Source organism: Bubalus bubalis, chromosome 18, assembly GCF_019923935.1.
Source record: "Bubalus bubalis isolate 160015118507 breed Murrah chromosome 18, NDDB_SH_1, whole genome shotgun sequence".
In the NCBI taxonomy this organism is placed as follows: Eukaryota; Metazoa; Chordata; class Mammalia; order Artiodactyla; family Bovidae; genus Bubalus; species Bubalus bubalis.
Genome location: NC_059174.1, coordinates 13106227 through 13129771, shown reverse-complemented (window position 1 = coordinate 13129771; position 23545 = coordinate 13106227). Strand labels below are relative to the sequence as shown.

The 23545-nt window shown below is 56.1% G+C and overlaps 2 protein-coding genes across 8 annotated transcripts in view; both read right to left on the bottom strand.

Moving 5' to 3' along the window:
* Positions 1-6584, bottom strand: part of ZNF469 (zinc finger protein 469) — a 247373-nt gene extending 240789 nt beyond the window's left edge. Inside the window, exon 1 of the mRNA XM_025268516.3 lies at positions 6418-6584. The gene's annotated coding sequence lies outside the window, so the exon portion shown is untranslated. The remainder of the gene's footprint in view (positions 1-6417) is intronic.
* A 10755-nt stretch (positions 6585-17339) lies between these two features.
* Positions 17340-23545, bottom strand: part of LOC102414710 (BTG3 associated nuclear protein) — a 69064-nt gene continuing 62858 nt past the window's right edge. For 4 of the 7 annotated variants that reach the window (XM_044931148.1, XM_044931149.1, XM_044931145.1 and 1 more), the window contains 2 exons: positions 19096-19335; positions 17340-17981 (listed from right to left, as the gene is read on the bottom strand). In XM_044931148.1, coding sequence (XP_044787083.1) covers positions 17910-17981; positions 19096-19335 — 312 coding nt within the window. In that variant the 3' untranslated portion in view covers positions 17340-17909. The remainder of the gene's footprint in view (positions 17982-19095; positions 19336-23545) is intronic. The other 3 variants (XM_044931150.1, XM_044931147.1, XM_006043167.3) reach the window with 1 other exon arrangement.

Below are 23545 nucleotides of genomic sequence, written 5' to 3'. Positions count from 1 at the left end.
GCTAGGTCAAGGTCTTCCTGGAAAAGCCCCGCCTCCCCTGGGGTCTGACCAGCCTGAGTCCCCAGAGCCGCCTCGTGACTCAGATGGACTTAGTCACTCTCCAAGTGAAAAAGATTAAAGGGAGAAAAGAATTCGTGGTGCTTTGTCTTTGGTTTTCCCCTTATTTAAAAGTTTACTCTTTCAGTAATGACAAATTCACAGGAAACTGACACGTGCAGAAGGGCCCATGTCTCCTCCCCCACTCCCAGCTCCCCTGCATTAACAACCTGTACACACCTGGGAGGCGTCGTCGCTGCCAGGAGGCTTGCCTAGGTCTCACGTGTGTTTGGATTCCATCAGCTTGGCAAGCACGTGTGTGTGGGTGCATGTGCGCATTTGTGTGCTTGTGTGTGAGCAGCTCTCTACTCACAGAGTTCATTCCTTTTCACTGCCAAGTGGTTTTCCATAGAGGTGAAGGACACAGCTGTGGTTTCCAGCTTGGGCTGCTAGAAGTACAACTGCTGTGCGTGTTCTCGTGTGAAGACAGGCCTTCATTTCTTGGGGATATAAACGCCCTCCGTGTCGTTACTGGACTGCATTTTCACTTTTAGAGGAAAGTGCCAAACCGTTTTTCCAAGGGCTATGCAGTGCTGCACACTCCCAGCAACGGCTGAGACTTGGTTCCTCCCCATGCTGCCAGGACCCGGTGTTACCGACGTGAGGACGGTGGCTGTTCGCACAGGTGTGCGGCGTGTCTCACTGCGGGCCTAACATGCATTTCCCCAGGGACTCATGATGTTAAATGTCTTTTGGTGCCCCATTTGCCACCTGTATCTCTCAGATGAGGTGTCTGTTCATGTCTTTTGCCCATTTTCCAATTGGGTTGTTTCTTACCGTTGACTTTTGCGAGTTCTCTGTATATTCTGGACCCAGGTTCTTTGTCAGCTCTGTGGTTTACCATCTTTCCTCAGCCTGGGTCTTGTCTGTCCATCCTCTCCACCAGTATCTGTCAATACTTTGACCAAGCCCATTTGATCGGGGTCAGTACCTTTATGACAACCCTTCAAGGGGCTGCACTTTGCAACATCAGGTCTCAGAACTTCATCTGGCCCAGGTCCTGAAGATCTTCTGTTCCTTTTTTCTAAAGTTGTGTCATTACCCGTTTCAACTTCAAGTCCATGACTCACCTTGTGTTTACTACAAGGAATGCATGAACCAGAGGGGCTCTCAGAGCGTAGACCCCAGACCAGCAGGAGCAGGACTGCCTGGGAATGTGTGAAACATGCAGGTTCCTAGGCCCATGCATGTCAGCAAGACAAGACACCCGGAAGGGGCTCCTGCTCTGTTCCCCGCCACCAGCAGTTCTCATGTGCCAGGGCTGAGTGGCGTCCCACTGGGTGATTTCACAAGGGGCTGGGCTCAGACATCCTGTGAGAGCCACTTCCCACCCTAAAACGTTAATGTTCCACGTTGTTTCTTCCTTGGAGGGTGTGTATTTCATAGCTGAGCTGTCCTCCCTAGGACAAATCAAGATTGCTAACAAGAGGATCGAGGCCATGTGGTATGTGCCTTGGGGACACTGTTTTATGGCAGAGGGTTTTCTGGATTCACCCCCACATGGGCGGCCACCTCTCAGGATACCTGTTTTCATCCACCAAGTGTATGGAGGTAAGATGGGAACTCACTTATAAAGTCCCCAACTTAGGGGTCAGGAATGTGAACACAACACCCACATGACCTGACAGGTCCAACTTCAGAGGCTTAGTCCCCTGCCTTGTATGAGGACCCTGAGGTTATGCCAGGCCCACCTGGATGATCCATCCATCTCCATCTCCAATCCTTTATCTAATCACACCTGCAAAGTCCTTCTGCCATGTCAGGTCACATATCTGCAGTTCTGGGGATCAGGATGGGGGCATCTTTGGGGGCCACTTTTGGGGGGCCTCCTCAGTTACCTCATCTTAAAACACAAGACCTTAAAACATGAGACCTGCCCTCAAAGGCCCAAGGGGGCAGAGGCGCACAGGGCATGCACACTCTGTGGGCCTGGCAAGGTCAACACAGCAGTGGTGGTAGGGACCACGCTGAGGTCACCCTGCCAGATGGAGAGCAGTGGCCCCCTGGGGTCCACTCTCCTGGCTGGTAGGGCACTCTCTCCGGGTCTGCTCAGGATAAATGGCCCCCAGGCACTTAAGCAGGATGGGGAGGAGCCTCAGGCCAGCCCTGCCCGCCTGCCCACTGCAGAACAGAAGCAGCCATGGTAGAGCCAGAAGTAGGGGTGATGTCCTCATTAGCCCAGACGGGAGCAGACTGACCGTGCACTCCCCACTCTGGTTGTCTGCTAGCTGGGTCTCTTTTTAAGGGGAAAAACTGACTTTCCAAGAGAAATGAGTTAAGCAGGAGGTCACAAACAAATGCATGCATGAGTATGGGGACCTGGCAGTGGGCCCCAGACACCTGATCCCCAGAGAAGGCACCTGGCCTTCTCCTCCAGCCTCCTCCGTGGGCACTCACTGTACTTGCTGTCCCTCCAATGGAGGACACTCCTCAGAAGCCCCAACTGCCAAGGACTGTTCGTTAGTCATGAGCAGGGGAGGCGCCGGGGGCAGGACAGTGGGGGACGGGCTCGTAATTCCTCTGCAATGCGCTGACTTCAGAGGTGCAAGGGCACATGGTGGGGGCTGGTGGGGGCTGGACCCCAGCCCGGCACTGGCACCCATCCACGATGCTCCCTCCGTGGGGACCCACCGGCCAAGAAGGAAACACACTGTGCTGGCCCGAAAGTCACCAGATGTGGGCAGGCAAGAGATTCTGGTTATTAAATCCTCGGTTATTCAGAGGGGGCTGACCTGGGAGATGACTTCCTCACGGACTCCCTGAAACCAGCCTGCTGGGCCTGGGTCCAGACTCCGCCTGCCTGAAACTTGGCCTGGTCAGCACAGCTGGGCCTGAGGAGGTGTCCTTCCATACACACACACACACACACACACACACAGGTTGGTGCAAGGCTTGCCTTCTGAGTGTGCCTGGCCTTAGCTTCCAGATCCACTTCTCCCTTTTAACTAAATCTGCCACCACACAGCTCACTGTCACCCCTTACCTAGCCCACAGCAGACATCATCAATCAATCACCAAATCCCAGTTGGGGCTTTGGAATCTTTTATAACATAGTGCTTTAGGCAGGTCCAGCTTAAATGACACATATTCACTTATCTTGCCTGAGGCTGCTGTTTGCTTTCAAATGCACACTTCATACACTATTTTGAAAAAGTTCCCCAGGGTCCCCTGGAAATCCCTTTTGCACTTTCAGAAGTGGAAATTCCTCTCCATGTCCAAGTGCTAAGGGAAGCCAGCAGAGTCCCATGGTTAATGGTGAAAGCTGGCTGGGCTGTTAACTTAGCAAACCCGGCGGAGACGGCCAGGGGTCCTGAGCCTTCCGTGTTCATTTGTCACAACAAGGAGAACAGGGCAAAACATGAGGTCTCCATGAGAAAACATGAAGCGGTGCCCTAGATGAAGCTGGACGCTCCTCCTAAGTCTCTAGATGCCTTCAGGGGCTCTGGTGGGAAAGGCCAGGGGTCTCACCCAGAGACACAGGCTGCCACATGGATGTACCTTGAGGACGTGATGCTGAAGGAGGCAGAGAGACACAAAAGCCAAATACTGTCTGATTCTGTTCAGGGGGAAGGCCCAGACTGGTAAATCCATAGAGACATTGAGAGGATTAGGGATTCCAGCCACTGGGGAGAGGGTGTGACTGCTGATGGGTTGATGAACATGTTCTGAAATTGTTAGCAGTGAGGCTACTGCACCACTCCTCAGACTGACTGGAAACCAGAGAACTGTACTCTTTAAATGAGTGAACTGTACGGTACGTGAGTTACAGCTCAAGCAATCTGTTTTGTTTTTCTTTAAGATTGCATCTGCGAGGCAGATGACCCCTCTCCAGCACAGCCAGGTTGCAGGCTCAGAGCTTCCGGCCAGGTGGCCTTGGCAAGTGTCTTAACTGCCCTGAGGTCCAGCTTCTGTGACCATTGAGTGGGTTAAGATAACTCTCCCTGTGGGACTGTGGGGCCTCTGATGAGGATGAAAACCCACAACAGCAACAGCCTGGTGCTCAGGAGCAGGCCTGACCCCAGAGTCAGAGGGAAGGCTCCTCTGACCACTCCTGAGGGCTGTGCCCACCCCTCGCCCCCCATGGGACGGGGTTCATGGCTCCCACGGTGGGAGAGCAGCTCCCTGCAGAGAAAGGGAAGCAGGCTCCTACACCCCCATCCACAAGAAGCCCATGCAGTATGTATGGTGGGGGCTCTGGGGAGGAGGAACAGTGCCCCAAACATGCGTGGAGAACGCCCAGCAAGGAGGTTAAAGCTGGTCCCCAAGAGAGAAGTGGGGGTGGCTTTGAAAGTTGCTCAAATGAACCCTTCATGGACCCTCCCCCTAACAGAAAGTCCCCTCCCAGAATTCCCACAAACAATCCAGGACCATCTCTGCCTAGCTGGCGCTCAGTGGATGCAGGTCCCTGTGGACACACACGCAGTATGTGGGAGATGGACTAAGAAAGGCTTCCTGCTGCTGCTAAGTCGCTTCAGTCGTGGCCAACTCTGTGCAACCCCATAGACGGCAGCCCACCAGGCTCCCCCATCCCTGGGATTCTCCAGGCAAGAACACTGGAGTGGGTTGCCATTTCCTTCTCCAATGCATGAAAGTGAAAAGTGAAACTGAAGTTGCTCAGTCGTGTCCGACTCTAGCGACCCCATGGACTGCACCCTTCCAGGCTCCTCCGTCCACGGGATTTTCCAAGCAAGAGTGCTGGAGTGGGTTGCCATTGCCTTCTCCAATGCATGAAAGTGAAAAGTGAAAGTGAAGTTGCTCAGTCGTGTCCGACTCTTAGCACCCCATGGACTGCAGCCCACCAGGCTCTGCCATCCCTGGGATTCTCCAGGCAAGAGTACTGGAGTGGGGTGCCACTGCCTTCTCCAAGAAAGGCTTCCTAGCGGCTCACATTTCCATCTATTTCCCCAGTAGATCACATCAGTGCAGATTCATCAACATCCTGGGCTCTTTGTATTACCTACATAGTAGATGGTAGATAAATATCTAACCCTGTTAACTGCTGGATCTTAAACACATACCAAGTTCTGACATCTTAAAAGACCTCCAGCCAGGCTTCACCTTCTATTTTCCAGGGCAGCACTCAGGTATACTGGAGAACAACAAGAAGGGTAAATGACTTAAGCACAAAATGTGGGACTTAGCGTTCAGAGCCCTGCAGTTAATAATGCAGCCACTCACTAGGTATGTGTCCTTGGTCAGGATCTTAACCTCTCTGAGCCTCAGTTTCCTCATCTGAAAATGGGAGTTGCAAAATCAAATGAAATAAGAAGAAATAAAAGCATAACATACTTAAAAAGCTGCAGGAACACTGTGTATTATTATTACTGTCATCAAGTTACTATTACTGTTGCTATGTCACTAATATTGTTACTATGTTATTATCACTGTTACCATTCCAGCTCTGCAGGCAACAGTATTTCCAAATCTTCTCTTTCATCTCTTTACCGTTTAAGAGGTGGGGTTTTGTATTTTAATTTAAAAACTAACAGAAAAACCCCCAAACCCACGGGGCTGGGGGGAGTGGTATCATCCTTCCCTGCTATGGAAGCCTGTTAGTGAGGGTGGTGGGTGCTGTTGCATGTGTGGAGGAGCCCCTCCAGGTGGTTCACAAACTCCACATGGAAACCGCGACTGTCACTTTCGCTGGTGGCTGACTGTGTAATGGGAAACAGACACATCAAGAAGCACCAGGAAGCGAACTGTTTTGAAACTTGCTCAAATGAAGCCATTACCAGAAGACGTGTCCCCCCATGTATCACAGCATGGTTATCCACAGTGCAGACTGGTGACAGGTTATATGCCACTGAGAGGACCCCATTCTCCCCACTGTGGGTTGGGGGACCCAGCCCCGTCTCCACACTTTCTCAGAACAGCCATAATGAGATGCACATTGAGCAGAAAGTGTCACTAATTGGGCTTGTCTGCAGCACATCCAAGCCTGGGTGCTGAGACAGAAGACAGTCACCAGGGACGCGACAAAAGAAGAACTCGGGCAGCGTATAGAAGGCCCTAAGGAAGGAGGGAGCCCTGACTGTGTGGTCAGAGCAGAGACCGCAGGCAGACCTCTATCCACCAGACCAATCTGCCTCTGGGCTCTGGCTTTCCAGCCAGCACTCTGAGTTGTCAACAGGAAAGCAGAATTCTTTGTTTTGCCGTAAAGATGTTTCCAGACTGCATTTGTTGCCACGACTTGGTTGCGAGTCTGAATGCATGAGTAATAAGAAGACAGAGATGGCTCTCAGAGCAGCACACCCCAGCTCCTCAAGAAAGCGCTGTTTCGGACGCCCCTGCCGGCCCCTGGGGCCCCCGGGCGGCACTTACCCTGGCGGTGGCCGTGGCGTGTCTGCCGCGTGTCCTGCGGGCGGCTGTCGACGTGTCCTCCCGACTCCGCGCGCCCAGGTGCCAGCGGAAGCCACGGGGTGGCCGGCGCTGCCTCTCGCGGCTGCTTCGCCCTCGGCTGGGAAGTCTCCAGTTCCGGCGGTCTGGGATTCCCTCTCCGCCCCCCCCCCCCCCCCCCCCCCCCCCCCGCACACACTTAACCCTGCTCGTGCCTGGCAGGGCGCACGAGCCGGAAGAAGCCCCGGCTAGAGGAGAGCTCGCCCGGTCCCCGCCGGGCTTCCCTCCCGCTCCTGCTTCGTCAACTGAACCCTGTGCAAGCAGCCGGAAGATGCTTCTCCGCAGAGCTGACCGGTCTCTCCAGCCTAGACCGGCCCCCGGCGGCGAGGGCGCACCTGCCGCCGGGGTTCCTGGCCCGCAGGTCTTGGGTGGGGAGTGGGGGGCGCTGCCTTTGGCAGGGCTTCTGTGGGGGCTTCCCTTGGAGCGTGTGGCGGTTCAGACCCGCCCCTGGGCGCGGAAGGGTGGAAGAAGCGCGGCCCGTCGGACCCCAGCCTCCCCCGGTTCCCCTCAGATGTTCGGCTGTCACGCTGCCCAGCGACCTCCTCCTGTCATAAGTCAACGACACCCGCAGCCAGCAATCCCCTGGGGGGCCTGTACGTGCCCGTGGGGGTGGGGGGCCGAGGGTCGCCTCTCCTCCGAGCTGCCCGTTCTGTACTTCCACCACAGTGTCCGCCGCTCTTGTCAGCCACCAAGGAAACCGACTCCGAGAGCTTAACACGGCCATTGCTGACCCCAGACGGATCCTGAGACCACACTACCCGCCGGGTGAGGCTTCCCCAGCCGGAGCAGGAGTGGAAGCCGACAACTACACCCCCTCAGGGACAGCAGCCCCAGCGGAGAACTCCCCGCCTCCAGGGGACCGGGCGCACCGACGCACGCATGACACGCACGACACGCACATCTGCCACAGACGTGCCCACGCACGCATGACACGCACGTCTGCCACAGACATGCCCACGCACGCATGACACATACGGGCACGCACGTTTGCCGCAGACGTGCCCACGCACGCATCGTGTTCACGCACAGGTGAGACGCATGACACACTCGCGCACGCATGCACATTCACACGCGCTAAGGCACCACAGACGCTCACGTTCTCACTCCCTTCTGACCCCGGGGACCCTGTGAGGCCGTGGTTGTTATACTTCCTGGTCACACAAGGGTCACGTGATCCTTCCAAACGGTCTCAGGAATCCTCCCTTCTTGACTAAGACTCCATAAGGACTCTCGGCAGCCATTAGACTGGGAGCCTGAAAAGACGCCGCCTCAATCATGGTTCTGATTCCTGGTTCCAGAACTCACCTTAGGTGGAGAGCTCCAGTCCACAGGGGGAAGTCCCTGAGGTCTCCTTCAGTGGCTTCCCCTGCTCCCAAGTGGAAGAAAGGGGTGAGACCCCCCCTCCTCAGCGCCCACCCCTTGGGGCCTGAGAGGCAGCCCTGCATAGAGGTCTGTTGGACTGCCACCTGCAGGCCTGCAAGCCTTGTGCTTGTTCAATCTTGAGACCCAAGAAAGAATTGAGTCAGCAACAGACATCACTGGTTTAATGAGTGGGGGGCGCTTACATATCTAATCAGGGTCCGGGAGATACCCCAGCATGTGGGCAGAGGGCAGGCAGGACCAGGTGGCAGGCTTCACTCCCAGGGAGAAGGGGAGGTTACCAGTCATAGGGGGAACTGATGGGCTTATTGGTTACCAGGGAAACCAGCAGAGGGGCACTCCCCTCATGGCCCCTTTGATTAGAACAATCACCTTCTGGGACCTGGGGCAAGTATGCAGGAAGGTCAGTCCTGTGCATAGTGGGTAGGTGAAGCTGGCACTGGTTGGACCAGGGATGGCCACCTTGTCAGGTCAGACCCTGACTCTGAAGCCAGCTGCCTGTTCAAACCTGCTTCCAGCACTTGCTGGCTGTGCCACTTAAGGCAAGTTGCTTAACCTCTCTGATCTTCAATGTACAAATACACAAAATTCAGTTGATAATGGTACCTCTTTCGTGGGGATTATGTTCGGGCTTAAATGACTTTTAGCACATGGAACATTCTTGGAAGTGCTATTAATAACACTGCCACTCAAAGGAGAGATTCCCTCATCTCCTGGTACTGATGCTCCCTGAGAAGCCCTATAGTTTGAGCACATAAGAGCTGGCCCTGGGCACTCCGACATATGATGACAGTCAACCTGCTGATGTGTGTCTGCAGCCCTGAAAATGTTTCAACAATTTGCTGCAGTCACTCCATGGGCACTCCTCTAGGGGAGAAATCCCAGATCCAGGAAACATGTTACAAGGATGGTGAAGTGACGTGAAGTGAAGTCGCTCAGTCGTGTCTGACTCAGCGACCCTGTGGACTGTAGCCCACCAGGCTCCTCCGTCCATGGAATTCTCCAGGCAAGAATGGTGGAGTGGGTTGCCATTTCCTTCTCCAGGGGATCTTCCCGACCCAGGGATCGAACCCAGGTCTCCCGCATTGCAGGCAGATGCTTTAACCTCTGAGCCACCAGGGAAGTACAAGAATAGTAAATAACTGGAAACGAAGGGTCCCCAAATTGGGGGGTTGGTAAATTAGGAAACATCATGACACGGGTTAGCATGGGGCTCATGGGGTGATGCTTGAGTGGCTGTTATTACCTTGCCAGGTTTGTATCTGAATATATGTTTTAGATATAAATTTAATAGATGTAATATACATTAATACATATATTCAGAATTCTACTTAGAATTGACAAAATAATTGTCTATTTAGTCTATTGTCCAGAATAGAGGAACAATGCATTAAAATGAGTAGAGCTTTTAAATCATCTTAACTGATGTCTAAGACATTCAATCCTGAACTGGTGGTGGGGGAGAAGAAAACTGAATAAAATACCCCCCAAACTTTAATCTTGGTGTCTGGGTGGCAGAATCACAGGTGGTCTTTACCCACCTTGTTCTTTCTACTGTTCTGTATTGCTAAAGCTCTGTACAATGAGCAGGACTGAATCTCAAGACAGCAGCTATTTCGGGTGGAGTGTCCAGGGAAGGCCCCTCCAAGGAGTGGCCAGGAGGGAGCCAGGACATAGCAGGCCGAGTGTGGCACCTGGTCAGGTTGGCGAGGCACCTGGCCAGGCTGCTGTCGTGATTCAATCACGTGTTCACCTGAGGGCTGGGTGGAGGCCCCTGGGGGATGTGGGTGGCCCTGCCATCAGCTGACTTGAGGTGGAGATCCCCCTCCAGGATGGGCTGAGTAGCTTTTGGAGAAAAAGGGGGGTTTCCTCGAGGGAGGAGAAATCCCGCCTTTGGGCTAGGGTTGTTAGGAGCAGCTAGAACACCTGGCTGTTCCCAGGTGCCAGCCCATAGCTGTGTGCACCAAGCCCTGCAGTCAGTCTCTTTCTGTATAAAAACGGCACACAGCTTCCATCCCTGGTAGAGCCCTGCCCAGTGCCAGACCGGACCAGTCTCTGAGTAGCTACTGTGTGAAGGGACCTCATGAGTTAATAAAGCGCAGTGGTCCCCGTGGGGCCTCCTTCCTCATGACTTCCTTCCAGCTGGGCAGCTGTGCTCTGGGCAGGTAGAGCCTCTGTGGTCGTTTACAGAATCAGTGAACTGCCCTGTTTGTGGCTCCTTCTATTTTAAGAGCCCAGCCGGGCATCCTGCCCTCCGCACAGTGTTTCCTGGGGCACTTTTTCCTGTGGCAAAATGCGATTAAACATAAACCATTTCAGGTTAGACCACCGTGTCCAGGAAAACCATTTCCTAAGATGTGGACTGCCTGATGTGTGGGAATCTCCTTTTTAACCAAGTGCTCTATGTTGTAAACAAGGCCTGAAAACACTTTACAAGCATCAGACTGGCCAATGTGAGCCAGCGGTTTCAGCCGCGGCTGCATTCTGAACATCCGAGTAGGTCTGAGCCTCCGCACGGGATGTGTCCCAGAAGCTGAGTGGGTATCCGGCTGGGGCGGGCACCGGGGGCTTCCAGCTCCCTGCGCCACTTCCAATGTGTGGCAGAGGCTCGGAACCTCTGGTCTACCCACAAGAACTCTGATTTAGGCGTTTTCAATGAAGGCTTTTCCTTCATGGGGCAGACACAGGCAGGCCCCCTGCTAACAGCTTGCCCTACCTCAGGGAGGAGCTGAGACCCAAACATGGACTCCCAAGCCGTGAAGCTGCTAGTCAGGTGAGGGTGTGTCTGGCTCAAGGCCCTGCAGGCAGGAGTGGACCCCCCAAGCAGGTCACCAATGCTGGTGGGAGTGCCGTTGCCCTAGGGTGAGTAAAAGGGGTCCTAGGCAGGGAAATGAGATGGTTTTGTCTGTCCTGGGTGCATCCCCATGTCTATGGTCTATGCAGGTCTGTGTGCGTGTTCCAGTCACTCCTGCTGTGTGTCTGGTCACCGCCACACTCGGCGGCTTATCTCACACTGTCAGCTGGCCAGGCCTTTGGGGAGGGCTCAGCTGGGCAGTTTTCACTTGGGCTGGGATATGAAGTCGTGGTCCTATGTCAGCTGGGGCCACGGCTGGACTGGGCTGGGAGGGTCACTTCCCAGGTGGCTCCAGCATGCGGTGGCACACGGCGTCTCTGCACGTGGCCCTCTCCGTGTGGCTGCCGCCATTCAAGAGGCCAAGGTGGAGGCTGCTGAGCCTTTCAGAGCCTCAGTCACCCCGTCAGCTCCACCATGTGCTCTCGGTCACACGGACCGGCCCTGATTCTGCATGGGACAAGAATGCTGACCAACAGGTGGGGTCGGTGGGACCACCATGGAGGCCGGCTACCACAGCGCCGTCGTGGAGGGTGGGTTGCGAGAAAGCAACGGGAGGGTCCAGGGAGTCACACTGACCAACCTGAAAGTGACCAAATGAGACACGAGGGTGATCAGTGTTGAATCATGAAAGGTCGGCTAACTGAGCTTGCAAAGAGCCAAACTCAGACTCCACAAGCCAGATCTTAGCCCTCCCGCCTCCCGTCTGGGGTTGGTTGTGAGCATCATGGAACTCCCTTGGCAGCAAAATGGGGACCACATGGTGCCTGACTGCCTTCTACTCCTGTGTGTTGGAGATGGAGGGGGTGACAGAACAGCAGAGTGCCAAAGGCGGATGGTGTTATCATTTACTTACTGTAGTGAGCGACAAGGCCCTTTAAATACGTGCAGCTTTGCTGTGATAAACTCACACACCGTATGTGTGGTTCAGTGGTCTGGGTCTGCCATCACCATGACAGACTCAAGCGGACATTCGACACCTGAGGGGGTGTTTTTAGGCCTGAAGAAAAATACCAGTTAAAGTGGCTCCGCAGGGAACTTCTTGCCCCCGGAGGTACATAGAACCATGAAGTTCGGGCTGAAGTTTGCTCTACTGGCCCCTACACTTTTCCTGGCCGAGGAAAGGAAGGGATGCTTATGGTGGGAAGCCAGTGGTGCCCAGGGTTGGAGGGGAAACAGGACAGGGCTTCTGGTGCTTTCTGCTCTCCCACCCGCTCCCTAGTCCTCACTCCTGGTCCCCCAGATGGCCCTGCGTCCTCCACCCACTAGATATCAGTAGCATCCCCGCCCGCCCCCCGCCAGCTTCCACCTCCCCAGTGTTCAGACATGGACCAGCGTCCCCTGGGGGGTGCAGAACCATCCGGTTGAGAATCATGAGGTCCTCCTGTGACCCACCTTTGTCCCCTCTATTCGCCAGTAAGGCTCTGGCAGCCATGGCTTGTGGGTGAGAGGACTCCACCAGCCCTGCTGTGAGCCGGGAGGAGGCAGGGGCTGGGCAGGCACTCAGGCGATCCTGGGCCTCAGGGCCTAGTCCCGGCTGTAGAGAAGCTTGGGAACAAAGCAAACTGCACCGAGTGCACAGGGATCCGCCTGCAGAGCTCATGATAAACCCAACAAAGACCAGACCCAGGCCTACAGTCAGCTACGCCCACAGCGCTGAGATCATCCTCCAATACTCGAGGGCGGGAAGCGCAGCGGCGATAAGCCGGGTCTGGGCTTGGGGGTCCTGGAGCTGCCCCAGGCTTCCCGGCCTGGCCAGCATGTGTCCTCACTAGGCAGGCCGCCTGCGGGTGGGCGGAGAGAGCCTGGGACTCCACCGAGAGGCCTCGCCCCACGCCCACTCGCCTGGCCGGGAGCCAGGGCCCCTGTGTGGTCACACCCGGAGGTCCTCGCAGGGAGCAGGGCCAGTGCCGGGGCGGCCAGGGGGCCGGGCCCCAAGGCTCACCTTGTCCGGGGGACAACGAACAGGGAACGTGCTGAAGACCAGCCCCACCGCCCACATCCCAGGCCAGAGCCCCTCATCCCTCCCGCCTGGCCCTTCAGCCACCAGTGCCCATCAATCAGGGAGTTGATGACTAGATGGAGGACAAACTCTGGTTTTGTGAGGCAACAGCTTACATAACTCTGAGGTCCTTTTCAGGAAAAGCAGTACAAGTCCCCGAGTGCAGACTGGCATAGCAGTGTGCACCCTGGACCCCAGATTGGCACGGCAGTGCACACCTGATGCTGGAGACGTCCCAGAGAACCACTGGCGCGTCAGGCCTGGGCATTCAGACTCTCCCTGGCCGCTGCCCCTATACCCAGCACAGCTAGCAGTGCTCAGTTCTACCAGAAGAGACAGCAAACCCCCATCAGCACGTTCCACCAAACCCAAATGCTCCATCTCCCCGGCCTGCTGCCCTGGGCCAGGCCCCAGACGAGCTGGAGCCGCTGCTCTGCTGGTGCCAGGAAGGAAGGTGATGTGGGGGGTGGAGCAGTGATCGTAACCAAATGTAGCTAAGACATTGCCGAGCACACTTTGCGGACGGTCACGGCCAGGGGAGCACAGCCTCAGAGGCTGGGGCGGGGTGAGGGTGGGGGGCAGGAGCCCCTGTGGACACCTCCCGGGGTCAGCAGGGGCTCGGGTCCAGCCAGGCAGCAGGGGCGTCTGCAGCCAGTCCTCCCAGCTCTGCCCACCTGGGTTTGCAGTCTGGTTCCAGGGTGACAGCCGAGTCCTCCTGGAACCCCAGGCTGCCATCCAGCTGTGCGCGTGAGCCAGGCTTGCCCAGTTCTCTCCACCCTCCCCTACCCCACCCCTGGCCTCCTCTGGGCATCACAGATACCCCGCCAGCCCTCGACCCTCTGCTCCTCCATCCAGTGAGAGGGCAGCTGACCTAGAGACCCCACCTGGGCACCCAGCAGCTGTGCTCACAGCAGTGACCCTCCCTCCTCCCACCTGCTGGTGCAGCTCCCGGGAGCCTCTGCCTCACCTCCTCCTCCTGCAGCCGTGAGGAAGAGGAGGAGCCAGGCCTGAGCCAGAAACGCTCCAGGCAAACCTCACTCCTTGTAGAGCCCACCAGCTCGCTGCCCCAGGGCTTCGGGTGTGGATTTGCAGGAAGGCATAAGCGAGGGCGGGTGGCGTGAGGGCTGTGTCATCTGGCGCCGTTTTAGAACAGGGCAGTGGGGTAAGGGGTCTTTGATGCCACTGGAGTGGGAGCCACAGCCTGACCCACCTCCCAGTTTTCTCGCAGATATGTGCAGAGAGGAGGAAAAAGGCCAAGAGGAGGCACGGCTCAGGGACGCCCCACTCCGCCTCTTGTCCTGAACAATGGATACCGTGGCCGCCAACTCCTTCCTCTAAACCATCGGCTCTGCTGTCCCCAGCTCTCTCAGTAGGGTCGCCAAGCTTCTCAACCGCCCCTGGGCCCACTGGGGCATCACTGAGAAACCACAAGGCTAATAGGCCATCTGGGTCCCGAGCCAGGTCACTGGGGGCTCTGCTCCACCCCGCCTGGCGTGGGGGCCGTGCCCTGCCTCCTGGTGCCCACGGTCAAGGACAAAACAGGGTTCCCAAGTTAGCCGCCTCTGGACTCAGAGGGAGGGGCTTCCGCCAGCCCCCGTGTGGATCTGGGCCCTTTATTACCCCCTGCCTGGCACAGTTCGGAAAGTGGAACCTGTGCCAGGGTTACTGCCCGGCGACTCCAAACACTGGGCCCTGTGGGATGGCAGGGGAAAGGCCCTTCTGAAATGAGACTCGCTGGGGCCCAAGGAGAAGGCCTACCCAGGTTGGGGGGGGGGGGGGGTCTGAGTTCCGAGCCCACCCAGGCGGGTCTGAGCAGAGGCCTCAGAATTTCCTGGCATGTTCGTTTGTGCTGCAACCAGAGGGTGTGTGGGGGCGAGAGAAAGCAAGGGTGGGGGGACCTTTCAGGGAAGATTGTGTAACCAGCGTCCCCCTGGCCACGTTTCCTGGATATAAAATAAAATCTCAAGCCGACGTGTCTCTTGGTCCCAGCGAGTCAGGGAGCAAATGATCTGCCTGTGGGTTGCTGGGTTTGACTTGCTAGTATTTTGCATACATTTTTTTTCTCTGAGTAAGATTGTTCTGTAATTTTCTGTCTCTACTTTATCTTCTGAGGTTTGATGCCAAAGATATATGAGCCTCATAAAATGAGCTGGGAAATGTCCCATCTTATTTTCTGGAGGAGTTTGAGAAAGGATTGGATAAGGCCTTCTTTGAGCGTTTGGTGTAACATTCTTCATTTTGGCTGTTTTCTCCCACTTTATTTTCCAGTTCGCCAGTGATCTTCACAGCTCTGCCTGATACCTACATAGTGAATTCTTAACTTTTTCTATTAAAGTTGTAGGATGACCCTTTTGTACTTTGAGACAGTCTCCAGGCCAGTTTAAATTCCCCCTCTGAGCAGCGTAAGCAGGTGGAAAGCCTGGGCTGAGGGCCACACCCAGCGCTGGCTGTGCTGCTTTCGTCTGGGCTTTTTTCTGACGGTGTGCGTGGTAGTGAGTGTGCAGACCTGCTTGTGGATGGAGCTCCACGTTACCCTCCTTTCTCTAGGATCGTGTTTGCTTCAGTACGCAGTGGGGACCCAGCAACTCAAGACCTGGGCAGCCCCGCTCTCCAAGAGGAGGCCCCACCCTGTGCCCCCTTCCTTCCCTGCCTTCTTTTGGATCCACCGGGTACTTTTCCTCACGGCAACTCCCTCCTTATTAGTTTGAAGCTGTAGCTGCTGCCCCTGGTCTTTTAATGGGTGGGGAATTACAACTTAATGGATTGAGTTTATTAACTTCCTACCATCTTTCTGAAAACTCTCTCCAGCACACTCTTATTGTTCAGTCATCCAGTCATGTCCAACTCTTTGTGACCCCACGGACTGCAGCACGCCAGGCTTTCCTGTCCCTATCTCCCAGTTTGCCCAAGTTCATGTCCACTGAATCAGTGATGCCATCCGACCATCTCATCCTCTGAAGACCACTTCTTCCTATGCACACGCTACTTCTTTCTTTTCCTTTTAAGCCCCGCAGACATTACTTTCTCCTGTGCAGTCCATTTTCTAGACGACTCAACACATTTTACCCCTTTCTTCCCCGCATCTCAGGCCCTCCATCCAGGCCCACTTTCCTTCTGCCAGAAGCGCAGGTTTTAAAATGTTTTAGTGCAAGCCTACTGACAGCACATTTTGGTCCTTTGTGTGCTTTATTATTTAAAGAAAACGACAACACCACTTTAAGTACTTAACACTGGTTAAGAATCCACCTGCCAGTGTAGGGGACATGGGTTCTATCTCTGGTCCATGAAGATCCCACATGCCGCAGAGCAACTAAGCCTGTGCTCTGCGACTACCAAGCCAGTGCCCTGGAGCTCAGGAGCCGAAACAAGGGAAGCCACTGTGATGAGAAGCCCGAGCACCACAACTAGAGAAAGCAACGAAGACCCAGAGCAGCCAAAAACAACAGCGTGCACAAAAAAAGCTGCTACCGTTAGAAAAATGGTAATAAAGAGGCCCACAGCACGTGCAGCGCGTTAGGCCCCGCTGCCCTCTCTCAGCGTGCCTTCATGGCTCCTCCACTTCACGGCCTGTGTTGGTGCTTCCTTCCTTCCCTTCACGGCCGAATGGTGGTGCTGCCGTGCGGGTGGACCTCTACTGAGGGATGCTCAGCGGCTCCCAGCCTCCGGCCTCTGTGACTAGCGCTGCTGTGCACATGTGCCCGTGAACAATGCACAGTGTCCATTCTCCCGGGCATGCCCCTCGGGGTGGGACTCTGGCCAGACGGGCACCGTCATCTGCGTTGCTCAACAGCTGTCCTACTAAAGGCCCGACTCCATGTGGAGCATCTCTCTCTACGCCTCTGCTTCGGACATTCCCTCCCCGTCCTTCCTCCCTGGCTGCTTCTGCGTTGTCTCTGTCTTTGAGGTTCTGCACGTCCAGGTGTGGCTTTGTCTGTGTTTCTGCTCGGGATCTGCTCTGCTTCCCAAATCCCCTCACCTGTCACCTCCTTCTGTTCTTTCCTCTGGGATCAGACACATGTTACCTGCACCAGCTCCTTCCTCCCACTTCCCCCCTCAGGCCTGGCATCCGAGTGCCCGTCCCTGGAGGGCAGACGGGGACAGGGAACACAGGGATGCTGTGCCACAGCACGCACTGCCCCGGACCACCCGCAGCCCATGGCAAGCCTCGGCATCACGAAGCCCAGGACCCCACAGGGTCGGGCGGAGAAGGCAGGTCTGAGGGGACACCCGGGAAGGCTCCCCGGCGGCAGCGCCGTGGCCACGTTCGGAGTCAGTGAGCACAGATACTGTGGGGACTTCACCAGCTAACAGACGACAGGGGCAGAGCAGGCCAGACCCGCTGGCCATGGTTAACACAAACCCCCTTAGGGGCTTCTGTGTGGAACTCCTTTCCTTTCCTGCCCTTCTCTTTACTGTTTATACACAACAGGGCTCCTTCGGACACGACTTCCTCCAAGGACCCCCTGGAGCTGGAACGTTCTGGGGCTGGAGGAGGCCGTGTCAGGCCTGGGGTGATGCTGAGCACCCAGAGGAGGAAGAAGCAAGGCTGGCTTCGGGTTGAGGGCGGTGCTGGGGGAGGAGGCAGCTCCCAGGAGGAAACACTGTGACAGCTGCCATGGTCATAAATACATTTTATTTCATTCATTTCATTAGAAATGCACAATTACAGCGCTGAGCGCATCCGTCCCCCTAAAAAAGTAGGTAAGCAACGTCTCCATCAAAATCATTAGTCGTCTCCTGTGAACATCTATCCTTGTTACACTGAACAGATCACACAGCAAAAGGTTTCTGCTACTCCATTTTTTTTTTTCAATTTTCTTTTTTGTTATAAACACCATAGCAAATTAAAAAAAGCTGTTTGAACAGAGAAAAATATCGCAGTTCTTGATTTCCGGCGTGCACTTGACGCAACCGCACTGTGCTTCCCGCTCCTTCCCTGGACGTTCGGGGAGATCAAAAGAAACAGGGTCTCTGGGCAGGGCGGCAGGGGCTACCATTGTCTTTGTTTCCCAGGGCACACTCCCGGCAGACGGGCGCTCGGATGCACTTTAGCAGCACGCGGGCGGGCCCCTCCCGTGCGAAGCCGAGGGGCGGGCGCATGTGAACGGTGTAGGTGGCGGGGGCCAGCGTGCAGGGGTCAGCACGCAGCGGCGGCGTGGCTCGGGTCGGGGAGGGTCAACAGCCTCACTGGATCTGGATGGCCCCGTGCTCCAGCTGCATCTCAGGCTGAAGGGTGGGCTGCAGGGTGTCAGCCGCCTGCAAGAAGGGAGAGGGCTTTCTATCAAGGGGCCCAGGCCACGCCCGGTCACAGACATGCGTGGTTTTCAGGCACGGAGTAGAACACATACCTGGGCTGGTGGCCCAGGCACTGACAGATCCAGGGACGCCGACGTCCCTCTGCAGGGCCTCCACTTTGCCCCCACCCGCCCACCCACTCACCCCTCCCACAAGTGCCCCAGCACCGCCCCCGCCTACCAGCACTGGGTTCCATTCCCACCCTGCTTCTCACTGGGGGCACCCTTCAAGTGGTCAGCATACTCACAGGTTTACAATAAGTCAAAGGGAAAAATACAATCTTAGAGTAAGTCACTGACCACGCGTCTCAGCCACCAAGAATGGGGCCCCCAGAGAGAGACAGTTTGGTGGTTTATCGGACTCCCTAAGCCATTGGTCAAAGGTAATGAAGGTGGGCTCCTCTGGCAGGAATTTTAGCTGGATGGCTCCCGGGGCCACACAGAGGAGGCAGAGTCCCCGGTGGGGCTGGCGCTGCTCCTCCGACTGCGGCTCAAGGATGTGCTTTCTCAGTGCAAACGTCCCATGGACACAATAGTGTTTCCCGATAGTGGGGGTGGCGGGAGTGGGGGTGTCTGCCCACCCGTCTGAGGGCTCAGCACAGGCCTCCTCCAGATGGGCTGGGTTTGAGGGCGCTGAGGAGAGCACACCCGTGTCACCCCCGCCCCAGCAGTCTGAGCCTGACCACGCCCTGAAAGACCCTGATGATTCTGCCTGTCCTATGGGCTTGGGCACCACACGGGGGTCCAGGTCTGGCTCCCCCAGACCCAGGGGAGGCCATGATGGTCTCCTGACCAAGCACCATCACTGGGGGTTACAAACCCACACGTGGGCCTGCAGGACCTCGGACCCTGGGCCGGCCCTGCCCCGACCTGAGGAAGAGCAAGGCCTCGGGTGCACTTGATTTGGTCTCCAAACTCATAGGTAAACATGTGCCTGAGAGTAGCTCAAGAACTGGTTTCAAGCTGGTTCCTGAGCCAGGAACCGACTTCTCACCTTCACACTTCCAGGCGCTAACGAGAGACAGAATCCCAAGTGAGCGCCTAGGTCCACACGGGCACCTCTCACGGTCACTTACCTTCCTCACGGAAGAAGGTCCGAGGTAGAAAGGCCCAAGCGTGTCCACACCTGCAGGAGCCCCGGGCCCTGTGCACTTCCCGAAGGGAGGACCCACCTGGGCCGCAGCGGTGTGGTCGGTCACCGGCGCCAGCTGGACATACTGGACCTGGATGTCGCTGCCCTGGAGCGGCGAGCCGTCCACCCCTGTGGCCGCCGGGTCCGAAGAAGCCACTGCTATCAGCTGGGCCCCCTGGAGCACCTTGAGGCGCAGAGAGGACACGCGTCAGCACAGAGGACAGGACTGCATGGCTGAACAACAGTGATTCAAACGTGCAGCCGCATCCTGGCAACCTGGAGACTTCTAGACCCCCAGCCTGGAGTCACCCTGGCAGGAGCTGGGGCAGAAACAGGCATGCGATCGCCAGGCCCCAAATCCCACAGCAACCCACCTGAGGTGGGGGGAGCCGACAAGCTGCCGAGTGGACGTGAGTCAGGCAGTGCAGACGTACCGCGCTGGCACTGCTCAGCGGGCACTCACCCTGTGCAGGGACGCTCTGTGAGCCGGTCCCCCTGGCTGCCATCCCTGTAAGTCCCCTGGCCCTGACCTCGCCCCTGCGGGTCCTGGACTCAACCACACGTGTTAGGTGCTACGTCGTCGTCCTGGTTTTGTTGTTGTTGTCCTGGTGAAAGATCCCTTAATATATGAATTTAAAGTCAAGTCAAAAACTATCTTTTAATGAAACTTATGAAATCATGGCACTCTGGTCCTGGTGATGAGCTAAGCGGAAGGCATCTGTGGTACTCTAACAGAGAGCTCTTCCTCTTGGCATTGCCAATAAAGTGACTTTTCACACGATCTGCACAGCTGATTAAATCTTAAGAATTACAAAGTCAGAAACCCCGGGATCTAAACATGCAACATTTATAATAAGGAAGGCAGGCCCATTACCAGTCTAGAGGATAAATAAAAATAAAAATAGTAAAATGTTCTCAACTGGGAATTCATTCCAAATAACATGCCTTTGAAACATTCCCACGCTGGTTTGGTCTTGATAAGTGACTCAGGAATGAGCTGAACCCTTACTTTGCGGGCCCTCCAGACTCGTCCAAGAAAGCCGCTCTCGGCACCATCCCCCGCCCCCGAAAAGTGCAGGGAGGTCTGTTACCCAGGTTGGGAGGACAAGGGCAGCGATGGAGACAAGCGTTTCCTTGGGAATAGTGGCTCTGACTCCCTTGAGAAGGAGGACCTGCTTCTCACGTGAGATGAGCGAGCCTGGAGCAAAGGCACCAACCAGGCCGGGCTCCGATGCTCTACCAGGAAACACCTGGTATCCCAGCCTCCAGGGCTGCTCCACCCACCAAGCCGCCTTCTCATCCTAGGTTTCAGTTACCCGCGATCAATGGCAGTCCAGAAATATTAAAGGGGAAATTCCAGAAATAAATGTGTCCTAAAGTTTGCTGTTTTGAGCCCCAAGAGGACACTCTGCACCATCCTGACCTTTGACCTTGTGCCCCCACCCCCCGCCTCGTGAGCACTCAGCAGTGTCTCAACTGTCGAGGGATCACAGGCTTCCCCTATTTCACAAGGGCCCCGAAGCCCCAGAGCAGCAACGCTGGCCACATGAGATTCTCTCACTGCACCTGATTTACAGATTAGACATCACACAGGTGTGCACGCACAGGAAGAACGCAGCACGGGTTAGGTACTATCTGCTGTTGCGGGCAGGCTCTAGGGGTCATGTGACACACACCCCTGCAGGTAAAGAGGGGCGACGACAGTGCCTCCCGAAGGGAGGGTGGCCCCATGAGGAGCCCAGCTGTGCCACCGGCCCCTGACTTAAGAACATGTCTTCTCAAAGCTACACAGGACTGGGACAGGAGCAGGCTGTGAGGAGTGGTCAGGAAGCTGGCTCTGCGACGCTCCCCGTGCCCACTGGCCCTGAGGCTCTAGCAGGAGCCCCCCCACCGGGAGCTAGGATACCACAGCTCTGCCAGGAAGCTCACCCGGCCCAGCATGGGGCCCACACAATCCCACAAAAGACAACCCAAAGGGCCTCAGGGAGTTCTGCAGTCCGGGCCTCTCCGGAAGGAGGGGCAGGGGTGGACACCCAACCAACAGTCACGGCACCAGGAGCAGGGCGCTTCTCCTGGGAAGATAAACAGAACAAAGTGCTTTGTAGGCCAACTGCACAGACACCGCGGGCTGGGCCATGCAGCCTCCTGAAACTTGGTCCAGCGGGGACGGGACGTGCTGACCTGGATCCTAACGGGTGACGAGGACGCCCGCTGACGTCAAGTCTTTAGCTCAAAGCAGCAGGATCCCCGCAGCACCCAAGGCCATGAGCCCACTGGACACCAGCCGGGGGCCTCGCTCTGGCAGAGGACCAGCCCGCAGTCAGAGGTCCTGCCGGATGGCAAGGGCCCAGCACACCTGGACCGGCTCCCACGTCTCCCAGCAGCGAGCTGTGGCTCCTTCCTGCTCGCAGGCTGCAGGGTGGAGCGGGGTGGGGGCTGGGCCCTCAAGAACATCTAACTGGGCAGCAGCGAACTCCCAGGACAGCAGCCAGGAGCAGCATGCCAGGCTCCCGGGACTGGACCAGGAGTGGGAGCCCCGGGGCCACGGAGACACATCTGTGTGGACTCGGGTGCGGCTCACGCCACCTGACTGGCCTCGGTTGCAAGCTTCCTGCGTGTTTCTGGAGCATAGCCCATTATTTTCAGACCAAAGAAAAATGGCACAGGGCATGGATGTGGAGCAGCCGACCGAGGGAACCCTGGATCTACCAGCACTATTTTTTTGGAGTGCGCACATCTGGTTCTCCTCTATATTCTGCCAATTCTGAAACTCTGTTTAACACCCAACTGAGATAATGCAAAACTGGTGCAAAATCTAAAATAAATGCAAGAAACCCAAGAACTTTTCAGTAATATTTAGAAACAAAATTCTGAACCCAACCAAGAACCCACCCAGACACACACACCCCCAACCTGAAAACACAAACCAACCAGAAAACCCTCAAGCACTCAGAAGACAGGCTCTCAGCTTAGATGTGTGGCCAGAAACTGGCCCAGACCCCACACCTGAGGCCACCTGGAGGAGCCAAGGTCACCAACCGGTGTCTGTGTTTCTGCTTGAACCCAGCTGGTTAAGGGAATGCAATCAACTCAACCAGTGGACTTCTCCAAATCCGGATGTTAATTCAAAGAGCAGCTTTTCCCGTGACAGAAAGACGAAGAGGCGAGAGGAAGACGCCCCAAACTGACAACCGGCCAGGAGACCCAGTGGCACAAAATCTATTTCATATGTTCGTACAGCAAATGCCAGAAATAAATAACGATTCCTAAGCCTCTAAACCCGAGGATGAGAACACGAAGCCCCTACCTCGGATCCTACTTTGAGTTCCTGCCCAGGATGGTCAGACACCAGCACAACCTTCAAGGAACCCCAGTGGACATGGACAGAACCAAAGAGAACTGAGCAAAGAGTACTTCCTGCGTGTTCCTGGGGCCCACAGTACAAGGCCCAGCCTGGAGGTTCCTCACAGGAGGAGTCGGGGCTCCAGACCATAGACCCAATGCTTTAGGAAGCATGCTACAGCCAGCTGGCAAGCTGGTGCTTCCATAGCTGACAGCGCAGCAGCAGAAACCAGATTTATAGCCCGGGCGACGGGAGATGCCCCAGGGACCCGGTCTCGGCACCGCAAGGCAGGCGGCAGGACAAGCAGCCTGTGCCCTCTGCTTCATGCCTGGCGGCATCAGAGCCTGAGCCTCAAACACAGTCTGGGAGCAGGAAAACAAAGCCTAGAAAAACACAAGAAAGCAAAAACACAAGTCTGCAGACACACAGTGTCCAGCCCAGCATCTCAGAGGCAGCATCCCTGGAACAAATCTCAACCACGAGTCTGAAGACCATCTGGTCAAGTAGGGAGGCGAGGGGCAAGAGGGTGGAACAACTCAGCCAGAGTCAAGTCCACGGCCGCCACCTCCCCACGGGCGCCAGGCCTCAGACTTCTAAAAGGGGCAGGTGGGGTGGGTAGGGAGTGGGCGAGATGGAGCAGGAAAACAAGACAGGCTTTAATTACACATGTAAGTGATCTACTGGGGAAGGGAGAGGGTGCCCACCGTCACCCTCACGGCTAAAACGCCCACCAAGGATGCAGACAACCAGGAAGCAGAGCTCAGGCCTCCCTCGCTCCCCTGCCCCACAACTGTGTACTCGGCTCCTACCGTTTCCTTCTTTAGTTTGGAAAACTCACTGCGCAGAACCGCAAAAATTACTGTTGGGTTTACTGTGATGGGACAAGAAAGAACTTCTCAAAGACAAGGTGCAGTCTTCTTACCGAGTTTAAGTCAGCAGGGAGCACTCAGCAAGTGACCCACTGAGCGACGGCCACTGGGTCCAGCTCCACCATGGCTGTGGCGCCCCAGGAGCCTGCCCCCCCCTGCCAGAAGACTGCCCAACCCCCCCA